The 26254-nt window shown below is 49.2% G+C and overlaps 1 protein-coding gene across 2 annotated transcripts in view; it reads left to right on the forward strand.

Moving 5' to 3' along the window:
- Positions 1–25846, forward strand: part of MGRN1 (mahogunin ring finger 1) — a 1054550-nt gene extending 1028704 nt beyond the window's left edge. Inside the window, exon 18 of one of the 2 annotated variants that reach the window (XM_069646807.1) lies at positions 23492–25846. Coding sequence is in view for 1 of the 2 variants with exons in the window: in XM_069646806.1 (XP_069502907.1) it covers positions 23492–23598 (107 nt within the window). In the remaining variant the exon portion in view is untranslated. The remainder of the gene's footprint in view (positions 1–23491) is intronic. The other variant, XM_069646806.1, reaches the window with a different exon arrangement.
- Positions 25847–26254: the final 408 nt, after the last annotated feature.

The following is a 26254-nucleotide window of genomic DNA, read 5'->3' on the forward strand; positions in this document are numbered from 1 at the left end:
CCGAACCTCACCAGAGCTGTCAACCCCAGAATTGAAAAGATTTTCCGGGCAGCCCAGTCTGACCCTCTGTATATAAGGGGACATCTTAAACCAGATTCCCTAGTGGTTACCAACACTAGAAAAAGGGCTGGCACGCCCTTATCTTCATCAGAAGCTCCTCCCGACAAGGAGAGCAAAAAACTTTACGGGTTTGGCAGGAAGGTAGCCTCAGCGTCCGCCTACCAAGCAAGGATTGCGAATTCCACCACCCTGTTGGCTAGTTACAATTGCCATCAATGGGAAGAGGTCGCGGCGCTCATTGCCTCTGCTCCAGAACCATTAAAGGGCCAGCTGGCTCGGATCTCGGCAGAAGGGAGAGCCGTGTCTGGTTGCATTTTAAAAGCAACTTTCGACGCCGCTGACAACGCAGGGAGATTGATAGCAGAAGGTACTGTTATCAAAAGACATGCGTGGTTACGGCAGTCGGGATTCAAGACAGAAACCCAGGCTTCTTTAATAGACAAGCCAGTGGAACCCGACCTATTGTTTGGGAAAGCGGTCGAAGACGCACTTAAAAATGCCAAAGATGAATATGAGACTCTCAAATCCCTTGGCCAGCTTACCAACAAACCCCCTAACCAGAGGGGGAACAGTAATTTTCGTCGCCCACGCGGACAAAATTCACAAAGAGGCAACTATGCCCAGGGACAGGGTACACAATGGAATAACAACCAGCAGTCTACCCAGAGTTACGGCAGGGGTAACAAGAGAGGTCGTGGAAGAGGCAGAGGCAGCCCCAACAAGGGAGGTGGCACGCCTCCACCAAAACAGTGACGCTCAGTTCAGGGTCCCTTGCCACGCAACCCCAGTAGGGGGACGCATTTCCACCTTCACCCAGGCTTGGGAAGGGATCACCTCAGACAGATGGGTGCTGTCAACAGTATCCGCAGGATATTGTATAGAACTACTGCAGCGTCCCCGGAACCATCCTCCACGACAAAGAGTGCACTCCCTAGAGCATCAAAGGATCCTTCTCGAGGAGATCGCCATTCTGCTAGAAAAGGACGCGATAGAACTCGTCCCAGGACACCAGGTAAACAAGGGTATCTATTCAACTTACTTCCTTGTGCCAAAGAAAGATTTGACAATGCGCCCAGTATTGGACTTGCGGCCTGCCAACAAGTATGTCAAGCCCCAAAAATTCCGTATGACCACGCTACAAGAGGTAATCCCCCTCCTAAAAAAGGGGGATTACATGGCAACCTTGGATATGAAAGATGCTTATTTTCATATTTCCATGCTCCCAGCACACAGAAAGTACTTACGCTTCAAGGTAGACAGTCGCCACTACCAATTCAAGGTACTGCCCTTCGGGATAGCTTCTGCACCAAGGGTATTCACCAAGGTACTGGCGGTGGCGGCTGCACACCTACGCAGGGAAGCAATCCCGGTGTACCCTTATCTGGACGACTGGCTCATAACGGGGGAAACCCCAGGAATTTGCAGGTCAAACATTCAGAGGACTATCGACCTCCTCCACGAATTAGGCTTCTCTATCAACGAGAAAAAGTCAAGTCTGGTGCCAAGCACCTCAAAACAATTTCTAGGAGCTATCCTAGATACTCAGAAAGGATTGACCTTCCCCTGCAAATTCCGCATTATCAGTCAGGTCAACAGATAACAGTACGCAAAGCTATGCGGTTACTGGGCATGATGGCGTCATGCATTTACCTGGTCCCCCACGCGCGTCTGCGCATGCGTCCCATGCAGGAATGGTTGGCGAAACAGTGGTCTCAGGCAAGTGGTCATTGGGACGATCTAGTGGTCGTTTCGCCAACACTCGTACAGAGCCTACACTGGTGGACAAGAGAGAATCTCGCAAAGGGGAAACCCTTTTACGATCCCGAAGTACAAGCCGTGGTGACTACAGATGCATGCCTGACTGGGTGGGGAGCTCACCATCTCCACCACACAGCTCAGGGTCTCTGGTCTCACTCAGTAGCCAAGAACCACATCAATCTGCTAGAGCTTCTGGCAGTATTCCGAGCGCTAAAGGCGTTCGAGCCCCATCTACTGAACTTGTCGGTGCAGATCAGGACGGACAGCACGACAGCCATGTTCTATCTAAACAAGCAAGGGGGGACTCGTTCACCAAATCTGTCCAAGCTTGCCCAGAAAATCTGGATATGGGCACTCAGACGGAACATCTTCCTGTCATCGCAACATGTTCCAGGGGAGCTCAATTCCCTAGCGGATGCTCTAAGCAGAGACTCCCTCCCAGAAGAACACGAATGGGTCCTTCACAGAGACGTGGTAGAAGATCTCTTCTCTCAGTGGGGTTTCCCCACTATAGACCTATTCGCCACAAGCGAAAACAAACAATGCCCAGGATTTGCATCCAGGTTCCCCCAACCGGACTCCCAAGGGAATGCCCTGTGGACGAACTGGTCAGGGATGTTTGCGTACGCTTTTCCACCAACTCCTCTCATCAGGAAGGTGGTGTACAAGATGAACAAGGAATCGATGACGCTCATCCTAGTTGCTCCCATGTGGGCGAGACAACCATGGTTTCCACACCTACGCAGGATGGCGGTGTGCGAACCCATCAGACTCCCAGCCTGGTACAACCTACTGTCTCAGCAACAGGGTCAAACAGTGCATCAGGAACCCAACTCTATGAACCTAGCAGCATGGCTCCTGAAGTCATAGAGTTTGGACATCTCAAATTACCACAGAGGTGTATGGACATTCTAAAGGAGTCCAGGAAACCAAATACAAGGCACTGTTACTTTGATAAGTGGAAAAGATTCGTTATCTGGTGCCAGAATAAACAAATCAACCCGGTTGATTGCACTCCTTCCAACGTTGTGACATACATGCTCCACCTGCTGGATGCAGGGTTGGTTTTTAACTCACTGAAAGTACACCTGGCAGCCCTCTCGGCTTACACCACATCCCATAACAAGGTCTCGTGGTGGAAAGTGCCAGTGGTTAAAGCCTTCATGGAAGGAGTAAAGAGACTTCACCCTCCTATTTCAAACCCACCGCCAGGATGGGACCTCAACGTGGTGCTAGCTAAGCTCATGGGACCCCCATTCGAACCCATGCATAAAAGTAGTCTCAAACACCTGACTTATAAAACGGCCTTCTTAGTAGCCATTACCTCCATAAGAAGGGTCAGTGAAATTCAGGCTCTGTCAGTGCAAGATCCTTTCTTTACTATCCACAAGGACAAACTGGTTTTACGCACACACCCTAGGTTCTCACCTAAATTCATATCCAAGTTCCATGTAAACCAGTCCATCGAGCTTCCGGCTTTCTTCCAAAACCCACAAAGCTCGGCTGAGGTGAAACTACACACCCTAGATGTGCGTAGGGCGGTCCTATACTATGTAAATAAAACCAGACCGCTAAGGAAAACAGATCAACTGTTTGTCTCCGTAGCTACAGGCAGAGAGGGGGATCGCGTCTCTAAAGGCGCTATCTCGAAGTGGATTATCAACTGTATACAGCTGTGTTACTCTCTTTCTGAAAAGACTCTGCCTTTTACGCCAAGGGCCCACTCTACTAGAGGCATTGGTGCCACTCTGGCTTTCATTGCAAATGTTCCCCTCGACACCATTTGCAAAGCGGCTACTTGGAGCTCTATTCACACTTTTACTCAGCATTACTGCATTGACACTCATTCCAAGACAGATACACAAGTGGGACAAGCGGTTCTAAGACACCTGTTTGCTCATGACCCTTCTCACATCCCACCTCCTTCTTCTGGTACTGCTCGCTAATCTATGCACAGCATGTGATCTAAGCAGATTCCACAAGCCTCAGAAGGGATACATTACTCACCGTAATCGTATTTCTGATGCTTGTATCTGCTTAGATTCACATGCGACCCACCCTTCCTCCCCTCCGAGAGAAGGAGCATGATTGCTTGTAGTCTTACCTTTCTGTTTATCTGCTTGGATTATCTGTACTCACGCTACTCCTCATGCTTCCTCATGTCAGAAAAAATACAATCTGAGGATCCTACACGCGTGAGGGATCTTGGGTACAGTGGACGTCACACTAGGGATAGTATTACTGGCACGCCTGTGTCGACGCCCATTTTCGACTTTCGAAAAACAAACTGTAATACTCCGCAGCTTCCACTAGATGTCGGCCTATGCACAGCATGTGAATCTAAGCAGATACAAGCATCAGAAATACGATTACGGTGAGTAATGTATCCCATATATATATAGGAAAGTACACTGAACCTGTAGTACACCAAGGATTCAATAGAAACACTTACAACCAGACGTATTATAAAAAAGAAAGGTTTATTCGAAATACAAGTAGGCCAAGTTAAGTCTTGGGGTAAGTACTGGTCATAGAGTCATAAACACATATATAAAAGCACATCACAATGCTTGAAGGTACACAGACCAAAGCATAAAACCTTCTTCAGAAGACCTAGCAGTAATTTTAAGGAAGTCAGACCTTATTATACACATTTGGTATAAGACCCACCTATTCATGGGGAGTAAAAACCATTAGTTACTTTTATTTATTTTATTTTTTTTATTTGATTTGGCTGAAAAATTCAACCTTTCAATACAAAATCCATTTACTTCATTAAAACATATAAAATGTGTCATGATACTACATAAATATTATATTCCTTTAGCTGATCACAATTCTCATAAATTATTTCTAAACTATTCTAAGCATAAATCCTTTGAGTTCATAATAAAACAGAAGGAAAAGATAAACAATAGGAAAATATAAAAGTGTAAAAACAAAAGGAGAAAGTGCCGTGTTCAAGATTAAATCAAATGGCAGTTATTTAGCATACAGAGTAAGGTGCTTATACAGTTCTCAGCATAGCATATCATTATTGTTTGTTTTGATTGTATTATTTATTAATTTTTAGCTTTGTTTTTTTGGTTCTTCATCATTTTTTAGTTTTCATTCATTTAGAAAGTTTACCGTTGCATATCCTATTGATTTTGAGTGCACATGAAATATAAACTTCCAAAGATATTTAGCCTCCATGTGTGTTCGGTGTTGAAACAGGTTTTTAAAATATTTAACTCTTAAGCAATCCAACTTTGTACACTCAGTGAGCAAGTGTTCTAGTGATTCCTCATGCTTATTACAGAAGCGACATAGACTACATTCTACAGCATCAGGAAACCATCTAGATGTAATTTCCCTGGTTTTCCATTGGTTTAACCTCAAGCGCAGAAGTCCTGCTCGATGCGAGACATTTAGTGATTTTAAGAGATACTCTTCAGGGGAGCCAAGGGATTTTAAGGCAAAAGGATTCCGTCTAAAGCATTTGTAGACTTGACATTGTTCTCTAGTGCTTATCCAATCCATTTCCCAGATCTTTTGCTTAGCTTTGTCAGGATTTTGTAACAAAAGCTCATTCCCTACGTCTGCTTCTTGCAAAAATCTCTGCGCTTGGGCTTTCCAATGCTTAGCAAAATTGTCATTTGATGTTTTTACATAATTTGCTAAATGTTTTACCAGCGTATTCCTATGATCTTCCAGGACACATTTCCTGTATAGCATGCATACTCTCCATTTATAGGTGGCTTGCATCGATATAAGACCTAATAATATGCCTTATGAGAGCTATGGGTGTAGATTTCGAGAGTTTCAAAAGATTTTTCCAGTATTCTCCTTCTTTCTTCTCCCAATAGTTGCGTGTTTTGTATAATCTTGTCTCTGAACCATACAATTGTATTGGCAGAGCCTTTTGCTTATAGTATGTCATTAAGGGAGCGATGGTGAATTTACAATATTTGCCACTGATAATTTTTGCTTGGGAGATTAAATTATTCCATTTTATTATTGCAGTGGTTTCATATGGAGTGTCCTGAGGGCTATTGTTAATGTTCACTCCCAGGTAAATATATTCACCCACTGATTCGAGCTGCTGATTATCTAAAACCCACATATGATCTTTATTTCTTTGCTGTGAATTTCCAAATTGGATCACTTTTGTTTTTTTAATATTTATGATCATACCATTGCATTTGGCATAGTTTTCCAATACATTGAGCATATTGCGTAATCCCATCGGTGTCTTTGATAGGAGGAGGAGATCATCGGCATACAGGAGCAATTTAATTTCGTGTTTGCCTAGTTTTGTAAAAACCATTAGTTACTTTTAGGTTACTTTCTGTAATACAAGGGTAGTAGACCCTGTCATTTATGCAGTGACACTCAGCAAAGAAATCACCTAATCAACCAACCCTGTTACCAGGATATTTTTCAGAATATTGGAACACAGATTCAAGAAACACTATGTACCTATAGTTACTTTGAGGATAACAGGTATTCTAGGTGAGTAAGACCTTTTTGATGTAATATACAGTTAGTTGCTTTTTCAGCTTAGTGGAAGACAGACTCAAGTTAAGCAAGAACTCTTAACAGTATTTTAGGATGCACCAGGCAGACCAAGGTCAGCTACACCTAAAGAACACTTCAATGGATTGCTTTTCTCTTGCAGATTCCTCATCTTGTTAGAGATCGATGATCCAGCTCTGCTGCTCGGCAATTTTTCTCGACAGGGAACGTAGTGGCCCTTGACTTGGTGGTCGATCTGTCTTGCGCGGTGGTCGATCGTCTGCTCCAGAAGTGACGTCAGGCACCATACATATACCACTTCACTACGCCCCATGCTTCAGTTCCTTTTTTCTGAATGCTCACACGCTACATCAGGAACCTACTTGAGTTTACTTGACGTTTTCAGTCAACGTTTTGTTTCGATTCACCTCGATAAGTCTTTGCAACAAATCTCTGGTTTCAAGCAAAGTGTTGCTACGATTGCGAGCTCAAAATGTCAGTGATGGACCCACACAACGTTTGTTTATGGTGTTTGGGTTCCACTCACGACACAGAGGCCTGCGTGTCGTCTACCAACATGCAACCCAAGTCCCTGCGAGACAGAGACGGTAAACTGGCCCTGGACTGATCGTTGTTGAAGTCTCCAGCGCGGTCTCTCGTCTGCTCATTTGAGGCTGAGGAACCCACTCGTCAGGTCAAAGCCGGCACCGCAAAAAAATTGAAAACGAGGTCGCACTCCAGAAGCCATTTCTCATCCTCTTCCTCACGGAAAAAGAAACAACGCCACCATCTGCGGGAATTGGATTCTTCCTTGGAGCAAGGTGAGCCCTCTAAGGGACCGACCACTTGCAAAGAGTGGGATTCTTTTGAGAAAGAAATGCTTGTAATCTTTTGGCAACAGGTGGCTATCGCGTGGCTCCCACCTCTGACCGGCAGGTAAAGCGGTGCTTGGTACCCCTAAGCCCAGGTTTGCCAGAAAGTCGATGCCTCTGGCGGCGACTGAGCATTCGGCTCCATGCCCCAAGAGGCGCAAAAATCACCCTCTAGAAGCGTCTCCCAAGGCGCCTATCGGAGTAATCGACACCAGTACCTACTCCATCGGCCTCTAAGGCTGCGCTACAAGCGACTAAGCCCTCTGCCTCGGCATCCGAAGCAAAAGCCCTTGACGCCTTTCAACTGCTATCACGGTCAGGCTTGTTCGGCTCAATGCAGTCGATTTATGGCACCGATCAGGCCAAGGAGTACGAGGAGTTGACCTCATCTTTGTGGGATCGGGCAGTGTCGACTATTTCGAGGACCAAGACAGTTTGGTGGCACTTGCTCAGGGCCTTCAAGATGCCAGTGAGTTGTACACATCTTCAGACCTTGAGATGCAACAGAAACAACCCTACACTCACTCTCATTTCAAGGTTAGGACATTAGTGGAGAAAGTGGTTGACACTCTCAGAGTTAAGTCGTCCGCCACTCTACATCAAGGGTATGTTTTACAGATATCCTGGATGAGGGCCCGGCTATTGAGCACAACATGCCCTTCAATCAGGCCATAGCTGACCCTTTGGCTTCCATCTGGCGAAACCCATGCACTTTTCCCCCCATGAATACCAATGTCATGGGGGAAGTACAGGCCGGCAAGAGGGGACCCTTCCTTCCTCTCAACACACCCTTCCCCGGAAGGGCTGGTAGTTCAGGTTGCCACTATGTCCTCCAGGCCCCGGCATCCACGTCCAATCTCCCTACAGACAGGGAAGGGAAAAGAATTGACCTTTTGGCCAAAAAGGGTTTTACCTAAGGCAGCATGGCTCTCAAGGCCACAAATGTAGCTTGCTGGTTCGCTACATTTTCCTACAGTTTGTGGAAGGCTGTCGAGCATGCAGCAGAATTCATCCCGAAAGGTCATATGCAGAACAGATTTATACAGCTGGTGGAGGATGGGATGGAAACTGTCAAGCAGTCCTTGCAAACAGGGCTGGATATTGCTGACTGTTTTTTTGGCCGCTCCATGGGGTTGGCAGTAATTATTTGAAAACCTCCGGCTTCCCCCCCAAATGTACAAAACCGCCTTCTAGGCATGCTTTTTGAGGGGTAAATGCTCTTTGGACACAAGGCAGATGACTCTTTGGAGAAATTTAAGGAGTCTAAAATTGCTGCTAAGTCACTGGTTCTGGTTGCGCAGCCTGCCTTCAGCTTTTCCTCCAGAGGCTATAGGCGCCATGTGCCTTACGGCAGGAAAGCGCAGTCCCCACAAGCTAGGCAAGGGCAGAGATGTTTCATGTGTCCCGAAAAGGGCAGAGGAGCTTCTAAGGGCCAGCAGATAGCAGCTGCGGCTGGGGCGACAGCGCCTTCGAAGCTGCTTTGATTATTCCACTCCCATGATGTATCCGTTGGTGGACGTTTGGCAGGGCATTGGTCCCGGTGGCAGGAGATAACATCTGATGCCTGGGCGCTGCAGTTAATTTGGTGGGGTTATTGTCTGCCCCTTTTAAGCAAACAGACCCCCATCTTCACAGATCCAAACTGGACAGGAGCTCCAGGAAGAACTGAGAGCCCTGTTGTGGAAGAGGTGCCTCCCAATCAGAGGGTCCGGCTGTTATTCCCAGTATTTCCTGGTACCGAAAAAAGGTCATCGTCTCCGTCCCATTCTGGACCTCAGGGCTCTAAACAATTTCCTGAGAAAAGACAAATTCAGGATGGTGACGTTGAGAGAAATTCTCCACGCACTCGAGCTTCAGGACTGGCCGGTGTCCATAGAGCTACAGAATGCCTATTTCCGTGTGCCATACATTAGAAGCGGTTCCTCATTGGGGACAAGCACTATCAGTTCAAAGTGCTGCCCTTTTGGTTGACCTCCACTCCAAAGGTCTTCACCAAGCTCATGGCGGTAGTCGAGGCTCACCTCAGGAGACCCAGAGTCCATGTATTCCCGTACCTGGACCACTGGCTGATCCGTTGGAGGTCAGCGGGACAGGTTTTTACTCGCCTGGAAGACACCTGTGTGCTACTGCACAGGCTGGGCTTCTCCCTGAACTTAAAGAAGTCCCACATGACACCAGTCCAAAGGCTCCAGTTCATCGGGGCAGTCCTAGACACTCTGGCAGGGAAGGCCTTCCCTCCTGAGGAGAGAGACAACACCCAACAGATGGTCCAGTTGTTCCGAACCACGCCACCTTACCAGCGGCTTCCATTCTACGGCTTTTGGGCCTCATGTCCTCCTGCATTTTCCTGGTGTCAGAGGCCAAACTGCTCATGAGATCCCTTCGGTGGCCCCTACGAGACCAATAGTCTCAGTATCTGGGAGCTCTCGGATCCTCTCAGTGTGTCCAGCCAAGTTGTTTGCAGACTCGCTGGTGGGACATATGCAGGAATCTTATGGCACAGGAACCCTTCTGTCCTCCTTGGCCTTAGACCTGAGTGGTCATGGATGCGTGCTTGAAGGGTTGGGGCGCTCAATGCGAGGATTTGCAGGTGAGCAGCATTTGGACTGCGTCAGAAACCAAGTGGCATATCAACAGGCTGGAGTTGCGAGTCACCAGGCTAGCCCTGAAGGCCTTGGCCCCATCGCTCAAGGGGAAACATGTCCTGATTCTGACGGACAACACGGTAGCCATGCACTACCTGAACAAGCAAGGTGGAGTGCATTCCCGTCCCCTGTACACAGAAGCGATGCAACTGTGGTTCTGATTGCTAGAGAATCAAATCTCGGTCTCAGCAGTTCATCTGGCAGGGCAGGGCAGAGAACAGTTTTGCGAATGCTCTGAGAAGGCAGAGCACGGTCTCACGTGAGTAGGAAGTGTGCCAGGAAGTCCTGTAAGAGGTCTTCGCTCTCTGGGGTACCCCAGCAGTGGATCTGTTTGCCACGGAAGCCAACAGGAAGTGCGAACAGTTTTGCTCGAGGGAATTCCCTGCGAACGGTGCACGGTCAGACACATTTCTGGTGGATTGGACATTCCCTCTTCATTACGCGTTTCCTCCGATCCCCATCATTCTGTGGATTCTTAGGAGGTTGAAGAGGTTTCGAGCGACCATGATCTTGATAGCCTAGGATTGGGCGAGGAGGACGTGGTACTTCGACCTCTTGGATCTGTCCACCTCACCGTTTGCCTCGGCGGCTGGATCGCCTCACCCAGTCGGATTCCCTCAACCTACATGCGTGGCTCTTTTAGCGGATGTTGTATGATGACTGGAAGTTCTTGAGGTGTTGCTGGCTGCACGCAGACGGTCTAAAAGATCTCTGTATGCGTGCAGGTGGAGAAGATTTGAGGCATGGTGTAGGGAGCACGAGGTTGATCCCATCTCCTACCCCACCACGACTGTGATGGAGTTCCTTCTGTCACTAGCCTCCACAGGTCTTCAGGTTGCAACGGTCAAGGGGTGTTTGGCAGCCCTTTCTCTGTTTAAAAGGTCTCCGGATCAAGGTTCTTTTTTCACCATACCGGTCATGGCCCAATTCATGAAGGGCCTTCTCAACAAATTCCTGCCAACTCCCTTAGTTCCAGCTTGGGACCTTAACCTAGTTCTCACCTTTCTTTTCTTGAAACACTTGTGTATAGGCGCGTTATAAATGCCATATCATATCATATCTTATGGCGGCTCCGTTTGAGCCTGTGCATTCTTGTTGACTTAGGTTGTTGTCCCTTAAAACAGCCTTTTTGATTGCCATCACATCGGCCAGGAGGGTTAGTGAGCTGTAGGCCTTATGCTGCAAGCCCCACCTTTTTGTGTTTCTCAGAGAGAAGGTATCTTATCTGCTCAGACCAGGCTTCATTCGGAAGGTTGTTTCGGAATTCCACCTTTCACAGTCTATTGACTTGCTGGTGTTCTACCCTCTTCCTCACCCCTCAAAGGAGGAAGAGCGCTTTTACTGTCTCGATCCGAAAAGAGCCTCGAGTTATGTTGCCCGCACAGCGGTGTTCAGGAAGATGGACTAGTTGTTTGTCGCCCACTCTCTTTAATGCAAAGGTCTTGCAGTTACTAAACAAACCTTCTCACGCTTGATCATTTTATGTATCTCTGAGTGCTACCAGTCAGCAGGAAAAGAAGTCCCACCAGGAATCGGGGCTCATTCCACCAGGGGAGTCTCTGCTTCCACGGCCCTTCAAAGGGCGTCCCTGTTTGGGACATTTGCTGTGCTGCCACGTGGTCTTCATTACATATTTTTACAAAGCATTATACTTTGGACGTTGTACGTGGGGCTGATGCACATTTTGGCAGAGTGGTTCTGCAGAACCTGCTTGTGTAATCCTTTCTGCCCTCCTCCTTTAGCTTACTGCTTGGGGAGTTTATTAAGATGAGGAATCTGTGGGAGAAAAGAAATCCATTGAAGGAGAAATTACCTTACCGTAATGTTCTTTCTATGGATTCTTCTCCCGCCGATTCCTCATCACCCCTCCCAGCTGTCCCCGCTCAGAAAGTGTTGTGGCTCTTCACTTCTGATTTCATTAAGTGCTTTGGCGATGGCTTTGGAGTGTTCATTTCAATTACTAAATAAAAAAATGTTTTCTAATTGGAATGTTTTTAACCTGTTGGTTTCTATTCCATAGTTGCTTTTTAAGGCTGGTTCTCCAGCATGGGGTCTGGCATGGATTCACATGCGCATGAATATTCCCTGTCATCAGCCTGGGAATCCTCGGTAAATAAAAAATCAGTTTGTTTTGTTTCTGAACTGTCTTTCTCCTAGTAACCAATCACTGGTTTCTGGGTCTGACTGCCCTCTACCTAAGCCCCTCCTTTGGCAGCCATCTTCAGATTTTTACCGCATGTTCAAGTGTTGGGAGTCCTCATGCAATAGCTCTCGAGCTTTTACTGCGTTTTGCAATTTTTCAAAGAGTTTAATTTCATTTTACGGTCAATCGAGCCTCAAGCGCCACCGTTTCTACTTCCGATCAACGGGGACCCGTTTAGGAATTTTCTACGCCCCACAAGGGTGAAGTTACGTCGAGTTTCGCTTCTTGGAGGATTCCAGAAGATCTTTGAGTCCTACCCCGCGTGGAAATGGCCCAGGACAAAGGAAACACGACGCCCGGATCCAAGCTGTTCCAGAGCTGCCCTGGATACGGATTGCAGAATGTCTTCAAGGAGGATGAGCATTCCAGATGTCTCTACTGCCTTCACGAAGACAAAACGCAGGCACCGGGAGCGCCGATCGGTCGGGCTCCTCGGCTGCCAGGCAGGGCTCACTTTCACCGACGCCATCAACCACGAGCCAACGCTCTGGCTTGGGGAAGAGAAAATCGGAGAACCCGGGTAAGCTTCTGGAGAAGCCCCGGTTGATCCCGACGGAGACAGTCGAGGGGGAGCGAGGCGGTGACCCTCCCCCCATGGTGAAGGCCTCAAGCGCGCCCAAAGTCGTGAAGGCCCTGATTCACCCAGCTAAGGCCTCTATCGAGGGAGTCTCAGCAGCCCTGGCGAAGCCTGTGGAGGCTAACCCAGTGGAGGCGACTTTGAGGCCCAGAGTTTCCCTGCCACCGCGGCAGGAATCCTCTTTTCAGCCCATCGATAAGACCCCCGTGAAAGCCCCGGTGGAAAAAGAGGGGGGCGGCCCGGTGGCCATCACAGACACTGATAGCCTATTAGGAGGAGCTGACTGGAGTCGTGAAGATCCTGAACAAGAAGTTCGAGGAAATCCGGTCCCACGGGAGGGATCCCGATGAAGCAGACGAGGAAAGCGACGGTGGTGCCGACGAGGAGCCCGTGGAGGCGGAGGATTCCACTCCCCGGCCGTTGCTCCCGTCGCAGTCGGTACCTGGGCCACAAGACAACTCCGGAGCGATCTTGATGACGATCCAGGCCTGGTGTACGGAGATAAGGACAAGGTTACCCTTACCACCAACGGACGATCCAGCGGAGCCTGGACCATCGGGAAGCCCTCCAAGTAAGCGGAGAAGCATTCATCCCCCCCACCCAGCCAGCATTCTCAACCTTCATCACCCTCTCCTGATCCGAGGGATGACACGGGAACGGAGACAGTGACGACGGGGACGGATGACGCCGGTGGTGACGATGGGTTGGGCCTTCCATCACCACCTCCTCGGGCCTCCCCGCGCGACGAAATTGGCTCCTTCCACACCATGATCGCCAGGGCAACGAAGCTCTTCCAGCTCAGCCCCGAGGAACAGAAGGAAGGTTTCCTCTATCAACGGCGTGAGGCCAAGAGGAAGACGGTCCTCTCGATTCCCTTACTCGACAATATCTGGGACGAGGGGCTGTCGCTCCTGAAGAACCCGTCCACGACCCCCGCCAGGAGAGACCGGTACGAGAACAAGTACCGGGTCCCAGATTCCGCCCCATGTGCCTTAGGGCGCAGCTGACCCTGGATTCGGTCGTCTCTGCGGCGGCTAAGAAGAAAGCAGCGGGGGCGATGGCTTCAACTTCGACCTCCCTGCCAGACGGCGAGGGGAAGAAACTGGACGCCATGGGACGACGGGTCATCTCGGCGGCGCGACGACGATTAAAGCGGCCAACGCCCTCGCGATTGTGGCTCGCTATGACGGGGAGCTGTGGTTTAACATAGCGCCCCTGCTGGACTTCCTCCTGGACGACAAGAGGGCTGAGGCCCTGGAGATCCTACAGAAAGGCAAGGTGGCATCGGACCACGCCATAAAGGTGGCCACGGACATTGCTGACACCGGTTTTCGCCAGATGGGCAACATCATTTGCCTTCGCTGGCATGTTTGGCTCAAGGCAACTGATTTCCACCAGGACGTGCAGACCAGGGTTCTGGACATGCCCTTTGATGGGAACAATCTGTTTGGCAAGACTGTGGACGAGTCTCTGCAGGCCATCAAGGCCGACACGGAGAAGGCTCGGGCCTTGGGGGTTCTGCAACGACGACAGCCGCCCTTTCGGAACTCTGGAGGCAAGCAAGGTGCCTCCAAAGGATTCGGCGGCGGCTCTGTGACTTACCGCCAGGCGGCCCGCTCCTCGTCGCAGGAGGCCTACAGAGGACGCGGCAAGTCAGGAGGATCTCATCTTCGTCGCCAAGGAGGCAAGGCCGCTGCCAAGCAGGACTGAACCGGTCGTAGCGTCGGGTCCCCACCTGAGCACCCCGGTGGGAAGCCGGCTGGCGAACTTCGTCAGCGTGTGGGAGTCCATCTCCACCGACCGATGGGTGCTGGATGCTCTGGCCCGCGGACACACTCTCGAGTTTCTAAAGAAGTGCCCCCGCGTTCCACCCATGGCCAGGAAGGAAAACCACGTCCCTCAACTGCTACTGGAAGTAAGGGCGATGCTGAAGAATGGAGCCATCAAGCTCGTCCCAAAGAGGCTCCGGGGCTCCGAGTGTACTCACGATACTTCCTCGTAAGAAAGAAGACCGGCGGCTGGCGACCCATCCTGGACCTTCGTCGTCTAAACAGGTACATCAAGTCCCAGAAGTTGCGCATGGTCACCCTCCATCACATGCTGGGGCAGCTGGAGGAAGGCGACTTCCTATCGTCGCTAGATTTGGAGGATGCCTACTTTCACATCCCCATTCTAAAAGGACATCGAAAGTTCCTGAGTTTCGTAGTACAGAGGTGACATTCAGTTCAAGGCCCTTCCCTTCAGATTGAAGTCGGCGCCCAGAGTATTCACCAAGTGCCTAGCACCAGTGGCGGCGCGGCTGCACCTGCATGGGATCCACGTCTATCCATAACTGGACGATTGGCTCATCCGAGCAAAGACCAGAGAACTCTCTGTCGGGCACACTGCGAAGCCCGTCCGAGAATCCCAGCTCCGTGAGCAGTTGATCAACTTCGCGAAATCCCACTTAGTGCAATCGCAAGTCGGCCTGTTCCTGGGAGCCAGGCTCGACACAGTGGCGCGATTGGCCTCTCCGTCGGGTGAGGTCCATCAAGTCCCTGCTCGGCATGATGTCCTCATGCATCTACCTCGTCCGCCTGTGCAGGTTGCAGATGCGTCCACTACAAGAGTTCCTCGATGCCCGTTGGATGCAGGCGAGGCGCAACTTCGAAGACAGGATCTCGCTCAATGAGACCTTCCGCCAAGCGATCCGGTGGTGGGGCACACGCGTGCATCTGGCGGCAGGTATTGGCTTCCAGACCCCGGCACATCAGCTACTGTGACGGGCGCCTCACTGGAGGGATGGGGGGCGCACACCTGAGATCTCCACGTAAGAGGCTCCCGGAGGAGAGGTCACTACACATCAATGTCCTGGAGCTCCGAGCCGTGTTCTGGGCCCTCAAGTCGTTCCTGTTCCCGTGAAGGTGGGCCTGGTGAGGGGGTAAGAGATGCTTAATGTTGAGTTGTATGTAAATGCTTACTGTTGAGCCTTGCCACCTCCCGTGGTTGTGCATGTGTGTATTGCTATGTATTCTTGCATTCATGAGCATGTGAATCCGTGCCAGACCCTATGCTGGAGAAGGAACAAGTTACTTACCTGTAACTATTGTTCTCCAGCATGGGTCTGGCATGGATTCACATGCGAACCCTCCCTCCTATCCCTCTGCGGCTCTTCTCTTAGCCCTACTGCCACTTTACGTGCTACCAAATCTGAAGATGGCTGCCAGAGGAGGGGCTTAGGTAGAGGGCATTCATTGGCTGGGGGCAGGAGGGCATCACGGTCCCGGAAGTTTAAGATCCTGGCTATGATGGGCCGAGGGGGTGCCCCCGGTCTAGGTTTCGCGGTCAAGGCTCTGTGCGCTCTCTCAATTGCGAACTGTGGGGAGAGCTTAGGGTTGTCCAGGAGCGTCATGAGGATGTGTTCCACGTAGTCTTCCATGGGCTCAGTTATATTGTCCTCCGGTATTCCAACAATGCGCAGATTGTTTCGTCTCGAGCGGGATTCAAGATCATAATTTTTCTTCTCTACCGCCGACACCCGACTGGTGAGTGTGGAGACCGTGGCACGCAGAGAGCCCAGGTCATCTTCGGCAACACCCAATATGAGTCTCGACCTCAGCGACTCGTCCATCTGTTTTTTAGACATGGGCTTTTATGGAGGAGATGGTCCCATTCATATCGTCCAGTTTAGTATGGAGTGTAGTAAAGCCATCCCGGATATACTCCAGCATCTTCTGTGATTCCTCTGAAGTTGATGGGGCCGAGTTGGTCGGGAGCTCCTCAGGGTCATCGGGGGCCGGCTTGGACGGAGTTTTTGTGAACATGTTTAGCAAACTTTGTTTTTTCCCGGCACCGGCTCCTTTAGTCATGGTGGAGGCCAGGTCAGGGGGCTAGGATCCTGAGGAAAAGCGGGTGATCAGAGTTAGTGGAGTTCCCCGGCAGCAGCCGTAGATTAGGAGTATCTGGATCTGTAGTTATGTAGCCCTCTGAGCCGATCAGTCCGTACCCTGCTTGCAGCCAATTTATACTCCAAGTCCTCTTTATAACCTGTATGTGTGTACCGCAGTGGGTCGAACCCGGATCCGTGGCAGCAGCGCTGGGTGACCCCCCGGGGAAGCGTCGATGCGAACGCGGCTGCCAACGGCGCAGGACCCCAGAGCCTGCACCGCACGAGGCCGGCGCAGCATATCAGGGCCGAGCCACACTCCCGTCCAGTGCACGTGGGGTAATTGTGAAGTTCAACACTGTTTAAGACATACAAGGTTGGGCCAGTCAGGTGCGGCACAAGGGTTAAGGTAGGTACCTCGGTTCAATATATCAGATGTCCACCACCTTCAGCTATATAGAGGGGGTAGGAGTCCCCTCGCTCAGCGTAGTTTGTTAGTGAATGTGTCCAAATTAGGGGGGAGAGCAGCAGTTCCAGGCAAGGTGATTGTAATGTCTAGTGGAGGAGCACCCCCGGCCGTACCAACATCTGGACGCCTTTACTGAGCCTTAGCCCCCAACAGCGGATTAAAATAAATAAATAAATATATGACTTCAGTGATGACCATGGGAGTATTGATGTAAGAAGGATGGAGTCTCCACAGAGAGAAGAGCGCAGAGAGTCCAGACCTCCTGCCGCGGACTGCGGGACGCCCGGGCCTTACAGTCTCTAGGTATTGTGGGTAGCGGAGCCAGCCTCCGCCGGCAGACCCTCTCACTAGAGGGGGGAGAGGGGTCCCCGGGCGAACCAGCAGCCGTAGAAGTCAACACCGCAGTCCCAGGTGGGGGTGAGCCTGCCCCCAGCCACCCGGCCTCCTTACCTTAACGGGACCCCTGCAGGAGCGCCCCGGGAGGAGGCTAAGCAGCCGGCTCCACCGCAAAATGTCAGCCGCAACGGCTCCGGCCGTCCGGGCACCCAGCCCAGATCCAAGGAGGCCGCGAGTCATGAGCTCCAGCCAGCAGGCAGCAGCGGTGCAGATCGATCTCAGGTCTGTCAGCTAATCATGCCAGCCGCGCCGCCACTCAGCGCGCCTCTCACGCACCGATGCCTCTCCCAGCACGGGCCGCCCGCGCCGGGTGGCACCGTGAGGCCGCACTCTCCGGAACCCCGCCACGAGGCGAGCCAGGATTCCAAGGCGCAGCGCCGCCGGCGGCCGTAGTGTGGCCCGCAGAGGGTCCCGGGGTCCGAATCTCGGCTCGACTGTAGACTGCAAGTTCAGAAAGCGGCCAGAACAGTAGGAGTCCGTACAGCTGTATTTTATGAGGATATTTTAAAGAGTATGTGTCCTCGTGGTCCAGAGGTAGACACTCAGGCGGCCATCTTGCTTCGGCGCAACAGCGCCCCCCCAAATTCAGCGATTTCTAATTGTGTAAGGTAGCCATTGTGGCGCTCAGTCTAAGTGTGCAAGATAGCTATACTCTAGAAGGAGCCTTAATTACTTAAGGTAACCATACTTCACACCCAAACTGTTGGTATAGCCTATATTCCCCTGTTGTGCTCTGACTGTCTCCCATACTTTCCTTGGCTGAATCCTCCCTCTGGAACCCCCCCCCCCCTTGCTAATCCAATACCTCCCTTCCTAAATCCCGGAAACTTCTGACTTTCCTTTCCTTCGCTCTCACTCTCCCTTGCTAAACTCTCCATCTGCCACTGCGACTGGGGCCTGGTTCCTTCAGAGTCATGCAGGGGCCAGACCAACCCCTACCAGTCCCCCCAGCATCCTTTGCCAGCACTTGCCCTCGGGTTCCCTTTCCCAGACAAGCCCAACTTGGTCCTCCCTGTCCACCGCACTCATCTTCCCCGCCCCCCTTTTCCCCTGTCACTTGCCTACTTGGCCCTCCCCCACTCGTGGGAGTACCCTACTCCTGCACTTCTCCCTCTATCCCCCCGCCCTCCTTTGCACTTATTCACCTTGTCATGGACTGGCACAGTAGGATCGTCACAAGGCCAATATAACTGTTCTTTGTTCTACTTTTGTGATTGGCATGTACAACCCCTCTAGTCCCCCCCATCTTGTCTTGTGGCGCCTGGAAACACTTGTGTATAGGCCCCATACAAATGTCCAACAAATCAAATGTAATCAAATAAAGAATAGCCATGCGTTGCATTTGGATATATTTGTGAAGATTAGACATGTGTCACATTATAATTGGGGAGACTAGCCATGCGTCACACTTAGATAGAATCATGACGATTAGCAAACGAGAAAAACTTTGAGTACACAATATACTAACCCCCTTAGCCCCCCCTCCACTCCTGTTCCCCTCCTACACACATCCCTTGTACTATACACACCCTTGGGCTAGCCAAATTACTCTCAAATACACACTCAACATAACAGACATTCACATACAACAAAAACCTAGGCATCGGGCCTCACCCTTCCGAATACAACAAGCCATTACACGCAAACAACGCATCTGCGACCCAACACGGACAGACACCAGTTTCTCCTGGTTCTGGACCTATCCTATCCCTCTACCCTCACTAACCAACCCCGTCCTCTTTCTTGCAGAGCCACTGCGGACTGCCTCTGGGTGCTAGCGGTGCGTGTTGTAAGTCAACATAACATAAAATCTGGAAATATTTGAGCAGAACTACATACCGATGGCGTACTAGCACTTATATATTTGCTAATCCTACCTATCTGGGAATGTATTTAGCAGAACTACTGACTGAGGGCCTCTCTAGCACCTGTATTGAAACTTTGATTTGGGCTCGATCTGGCTGTCATCTTCTAACAGACAACGCCAATAAGCGATTGCAGACGCAACAAGATACGGGTGGACCTTAGCCTAATAGCCCCGAACCCCAAACGGAGATACCATCCCCGACAGGCACTGGAAGCTCATCAGGAACAGGGTCGCCCTCGAATCCACACGGACACTCAAACACAACAATATGCTAACTTTTTCGTCTGCACCAGCAAAGAATAGAATGCAGCTATACCCCTCGATTATTTCTAGCTGCACACATACTTATATACACATAATCCCAGTCACAAATTCCACTGATGCTAGAATGCAGCTATCCAAGTCCAATTGGCACTGCTGCACACATTCTACTGATCTCACAAACCAACCACACCACGCCTAGTACTGGAATGCAGCTACACACTAATCCGCCCTGGCTGCACACATACCGAGTGCACCCAAGCACTTTTTACTGCACTATTCTCTCCACTGACCTGGACTACAGTCCCCGAGGGCGTTCAACCCACAGCGCTTTGGAATCATACCAATGCTAAAAAGGGGCTATCCAAATGCACTATAACATAACAAATAATTGTTCTACATGGACAATGTTTTATTTTGCACTTGTTAGTTGGCAGATTGTACCTTATGACATTGATACTACCCTCCTAAGAGTGAAATCTGGCTGCTCTGTCACGTTATCAAGGTGAGAGGAGGTCTACCTTGGTAGCAATCCCCGCCTAGCACTACAGTTTGGTTTTTCTAGTGGACACTTGATAATTACCCTAACACACACTGCCTGTTGTCCTGCATGCACTTTGCTAATTTCAGACCCTTTTCAGTATGTTGCTTGGTACTGCGATATATCATTTCAATGGATTGCCTTTCTTCCGTAGAATTCTAATCAGATAGATAACCCCTTCCAGCTTCAGCTGCTCAGAAAAACTTCCAACGGGGGGCGTAGTGGACCTCGACTCGGCCGTTGATCCACCTTGACTCAGTTCTCGATCATCAGCTCTGGATATGATGTTGGCGTCTTATATTTCTCCAGCATGGGGTCTGGCATGGATTCACATGCTCATTAATGTTCCCCGTCGTCAGGCTGGAAATCCTTGGTAAAAAGAAAACAGTTTCACTTTCACTTGCAAACTGTATTTCTCCCATAAATCAATCACTGTCCTCTGGGTCATAGTGCCCCCCGCAAATGACAATCGTCTCCCTAAGCCCCTCCTCTGGCAGCCATCTTCAGATTTTTACTGCACGCTTCAGTGTTGGGAGTCCTCGAGTTTGCTCTGCAAGCTACTTCTCTGTTTTTTCATGTTTTTTCGCGGCTTCTTCTACTTCCAATTTGCCACCTGACAAGGAGGGCAAGAAAGTGCATGCTGTTGCGAAGAAGATCTTCTCTTTTGGGAGCATGGCCTTGAAGGCTGCTAATGTTTCGTGCAGCTTTGCAATGTATTCTTTTGGCCTTTGGAAAGCCGTTGAGCATGCCGCCCAAAATGTCCCTGAAGGGGAGTTACGGGATGGGTTCATGCAGCTTGTGGATGACGGGAAGGAGGTGGACAGGCAGTCATTGCAAACGGGCCTGGACGTGACGACTGCGTGTGTTGGTCAATGGGGTCGGCCATGGTTCTTGGGAGGCAGGAATACCTGTGCTCATCAGGGGTTTTCCCTAATGTCCAGAGTAGGTTGTTGGACATGCCCTTTAATGGGGAATAGCTCTTCAGCCCGAATGCCAATGATTCCTTGAATAAATTCAAGGTATTCAAACTTGTTGCAAAGTCAGCCAAGCCTGCCAACAGCTTAGCCTCTAGCGTCAAAGGCAATAGGCGCTATGTCCTCTAAGGTAGGAAGGCGCAGCTCCCACAGGCCAGGCAGGGGCAGAGGCATTTCTCATGCTCTGGACAGGGGCTGGGGGGCTTCCAGAGGCCAGCAGACCGCAACCACCTCCTTGCCTGCTGGAACAGAAGCTCCAGGAAGAACTGCAAAGGGTGCTGTGGAAGAGGTACCGCCCGAGCAGAGAGGGTCGAGTTGGTATTCCCGGTATTTCCTGGTACCCAAGAAGGGGGGATGTCTCTGTTCCATCTTGGACCTCAGGGCCTTGAACAAGTTCCTGAGGAAAGACAAGTTCAAGATGGTGATGTTGAGAGAGATTCTACATGCTCTGGAGTGGCTGGACTGGCTGGTGTCCATAGATCTTCAGGATGCTTACTACCATGTGCTGATACACGAAAAGCACAGGAAGTTTCTGCTGAGGTAAGTCTTGTAGAACAAGCTGAGGTTCCCCAAGTTCAAGGCCTCAACTCGGAACAGCGGCGTCGGCAGCACGGTAGCCCAAACTCAGAGCTGGCCAGCCACATTTTGGTCCCGGGGCACATTCCATGGGCCCTTCTTCACAGGGTACCGAGCAGACGTCAGGAATTGATGTTCCCTGCGCTCCAAGGGTTGCAGCTCCCTCACAGGACTGCTGGAGATCGACAGCAAGACCGGGCTCTTCAAGGACAGCAGCAGAAGTTGGTCGCCAGGCCTCCTTCAGACGGTTCACCGGTCTTCTCATGGGTCTCACAGATGGACAGAAGTCTTGGCTCCTTTTGGTTTCTCCAGGATGTCTCCAGAGTGGGTACAGGGGTCCTCTTCTTATCCCAAAAGCCAGGTAAGAGCGGAAACTCCCAATAGTAGAAATAGCCCCCACACACATCCCAGCAGTGGTCCAATAAGGACCACTGGTGGGAACAGTCATGCATATCACTCACACACTGAAACCAGTTTGTGAATTATGACCAGACAGTCCCAGCCCAGATCCTGCCAGCAAACACATAACCCCCCAGTAGCCCGACAAAAGCCTCTACTTTCCCGGGCACTGGAAATCCATCTAAGGCTTTTCCTGGCCTCATAGGCCAGGAAGAAGGCTAAAAGACATGATGGCCAGAGTACAAGCGAAAAACCTTGTGGCATTGCCATGTTTGGTCACTAGCTGCAGTTAGTAGCCAAACGGGATAAGGCTAAAACGAAAAGCACCAAAAAATTGTAAAAGGTCACTGAGGCCACCGGCTTGTCCATTTAGCACACTTAGAGTAACCAATAAATCCTCTGAGTGTTTGTCTAGGCAAAATCAAAAGTGCACCCCATTGTACTGCATTGCAAGATGCATTGCACAATGATAAAAGTTACAAAAGTGATGCAAAAGTCAACAAAGTGTTAACATCAGTATCAATGCTAAGGGAAACAATGTTTCCTAGTACTGACCGCCCGAAGGACATGTCAGTTTGCCCATAACAGATTAACAAAGGCCAGTATAGTGAAGCTGGAGGCTTCACTGCACTGCATAACAATAGGTCAGATTCAAAAATAAAAATCAAAAGGTTTGGGGGGTCCATAAAAATGGAAGGAAAGGTGCAGTAAAGAGAAATTTTTCCTAAAATTAACCTAAAGTAATGTCTTTTCATATACGTTTAACAGACACATCAGTATTAATTTGGATACAATAGTCCACACTCAGGTCACTCAGGAAGCTCTAAACAACCAATTTGATAGTGAACGGGCCGTGTTTCCTTCCTTCCTTCCTGATGTGTAACTGTTGCTACTCTGTTCGCAAATACTTATGGACCTATAGAATATTCATTGCTGTATATAAATGTTACTTACTGTGACACTAGATTTCCACTGGGGATAGCTGTCATAGAGTCACAATGTCCTCTTTCCGTGTTAAAAGCGTTTGAATTTGTGTTGGTTGCACTGAATGTCCCATATTGCTGCTGAAGGGTGTGCTATCCTTGCTCACAGTGATATGTCTCGAGGAATCTAAATTGTCCAATGGAGTTAAACATTTTGTACCATCCATGATGTGTCCAAAGCTCTGAAGATTGGGAACACATGTTGTTGGGATAAGGCGCTGAATACTGGTTTGCTTATGTTCACGTCCTGGTGTCTGGGGAAAATTAAAAAGAAAGCATTAATCTTTGAAGGATGCCATTGTCGTATAACCAATGTTGCACGTATGTAAATCATTCTTCCACGTTATATTTTCATCTGCCAATATGTGCTAGATTACAAGGTGTGCTGGTTTGCGGTTTAAATGAGTGATTTCATTTGACAGTAATGTTGATTGTTGTTTTTCCCAGTATCAAATGTTAATGTTTCTTACTCCGCTTTTGAATAGACATTGCTCTGCAGTTCTCTCCTTAGCAGACAGTTTCTCATACATATTACTCCCCCCCAACAGGATCTTCAGACTCCACTGAGAGCCTCAAGAGCCATGGCACCAACAGCTCTATACAGCCTCTTCTCGATTTCTCTAAGGGCCACATGGAAGATGAGCAGAACCTTTGAGCACCCAGAAACCTTCCAGATCATTCCTGCTCTCAATCAGTGCAGACTTTCTCAATTGGGTGCTTAAAACCATACAGTCTCCTGAGGGCACACCACATCCTACCTAGTAGAAAGTATTTCGCTTTCGGACTTTATGATCTATGCTGGAGTGGCACTCAACAGTGGACTGCATGAGAAAAACCTCTCCTGTAACAGATAATGCTACTCTGCTGCATCTTGAAACCTGGGCCCAAAGAATACCCACGCCATGTTGAATTTCTGAGTGGATCCAGCTGAAATGTCTATTTTGGGGAGAGTGGTATTAGGGGAGGGAAAGGGTTGTAACACTGGTGAATAATGTTTCAATGGTTGGTAAGTGATGCTCGATGCCTGCAAAATAAAGGCGCACTGGTGGTGGGGGGTGGCTGGGGTAAAGTAATTTTTTTCATTTTTAGGTACATCATCAATCTTAAACATTTTTAAATTTCTGAAATGTTGAGCTGGATACATGTTAATAGTCTAAATGGTTAAAGTTCTACTTTCAACTCATAACTTCGTGGTCCATGTTCACATGTCTGTGACCAACACACATGCGAGTCAGTCTGGCTCTACTTTCCTTATCTGCACATGCTGTAATGAGGCAGCTTATTCCGCCCTGTTCTCTTCACCTTGCCTACACCTGCAGCGCTTACGTCATTCAAAAATTGGCAGTGACCTGCTCCCCCCCCCCTTACTTTACTTCCTTTGAAACGCACATACATACTTATTCTTCTCCTTGCATCTCCCTTCTTACTTCTCACCCGTCCGGCTTGTGCCATGTTGCTTCCTTCACCCACATTTGTTGGCCTCACTTTGTCTTGCACTGCACTCCTTGCCAACATATCAATGACATTCCCACCTATCCCTGTGCCACTTGGCCTTGCCCTGCTAGTCTCATCTATGCTGGCCACTGCCCTGTGCTGTTTTTACTAGCTGTTTATAGCTATTAGTCTGTCACCCTACTACTCTCATAAATCACTTCTGCTGCAACAGCTGTACACCCCTTTTCTCATCCTGCATGTGCAGGTCTGTCTTGTGCCTTGCTACAGTCTGATGTGTCCCGTTAGGATGCAGCACCTTCTTATACCGTCCCTCATGCAAACTCTGCATATTGATATCTGTCTGCTTGGCCTTATCCCCTTCTCTTCTTATATCCTAATCAGAGCTCCCACCTCATTCAGCCATGCACACGAGTTATTATGTCTAGTACGCCTTCTTGATCAATAATGTATCCTAGTTCTTAAACTTCTTACCAACAACTCTGACCAGAGTAAAGGCTGTTCATATTTTCCATTGTCTGGGTTTTGCCTGACCTTTGGCAACGCATTGGAAGTGGAAAGCATTTTAACCCTATATAACATTCTCATTCGATCAATCTATTTTTTTTCTTCCGGTTTTGCCATTGCTCATGGAGTGCTTGTGCAAGGCAATGAATATTGTTCAGCCATGAATATGCCAATTAAAGCATATACATGTTTTAGCGGTGACTGGAAGGACATTATGAGACATACAATTTAGCCTATGTGGATATCTTTAGCGTTGGAGGATGTCAAGAGTACTGTGGACTATATGATGGCTGGGATGCATTTGGTCCTTATAAATTGTGATGAGAATTGAAAGGCCAAGAAATGTCCTATGTACAAAGAAGTGGCTGGCTTCATATATCAACCTTGCCTGTGAGAGGGGTCTGTCGGAATTACAGGGGAAACGGGGGAGGACAATGTGTACAGTGCATAGTGTATGCAGCATTAAATTTGCCTTGGTACAAAAATAGAAGGCTGAAATATAGTAGTTAATTACTGGGTTGTGACTTTAGCATTGCACCAGTACAAGGTTTGGTGGTTAGATTATGTTCACTCTGGTGTCTGCTTTTGCTAGTCACAGGGTTCTGGCTAGTCTACATTTTCCCACACATGGATGGTTGGTAAAAAGAAAAATAAGGAAGAGGATGTGCCTGCGTTAGGGCTATAAATACTGGCAATACTAGTTCCACTCTCGGGATATGGGGAGTTTGGCAGGCTGTGATTCCATACTGTGCTTTCTTGCTGCCGTTTGGTGTATACAATTTGAAAAATGGGCAGTCATTTATCCATAGGCCATCTTTTGCCTGATCTTTAAAATTGTGCTTCGGAACATCTTGTTGTAAATTGGTGCTGCTTTTATGTTAATCTTTTTTTTATTACTTATACCATCCTGACAATATTAAATATGTATGTCGCTTTGGGCAGGATCCACCTTGATTTTGTGAGTGTTTTTACAGTAGACAGCTACAAGGGTTAATTATGTCAATTTCTCTGGATACGGGACACAATGAGAGGAAGGGTTATTTTGCGATGTAGAGAAGCTGTGATGGGTTAGCTGTTGTCCTTACTCTAAGAAGTCTTCTTCGGACGTTAGAATGTCCTCACGGGAGGGTCACGTTTAAATGAGGCAGTGTCTCTTTTATATAAAGGAACAGCCTTCTTGGACAACCTTAGGTTAGCATTTGCTTTCCTCCACGAGGGGATTTTCTTGGAATTGACAAGCGGCAGTGTGTATTGGGTGGCTCGCGATTCAATTCAAAGTCAACAAGGGGTTTGTTTTTCTGATCAAGAGACAATGTGAGGTTTCTTTATGTCGTCCCAGTAGCCAATACCTT

Source organism: Ambystoma mexicanum, chromosome 2q, assembly GCF_040938575.1.
Source record: "Ambystoma mexicanum isolate Mex_15411 chromosome 2q, UKY_AmexF1_1, whole genome shotgun sequence".
Classification (NCBI taxonomy): Eukaryota; Metazoa; Chordata; class Amphibia; order Caudata; family Ambystomatidae; genus Ambystoma; species Ambystoma mexicanum.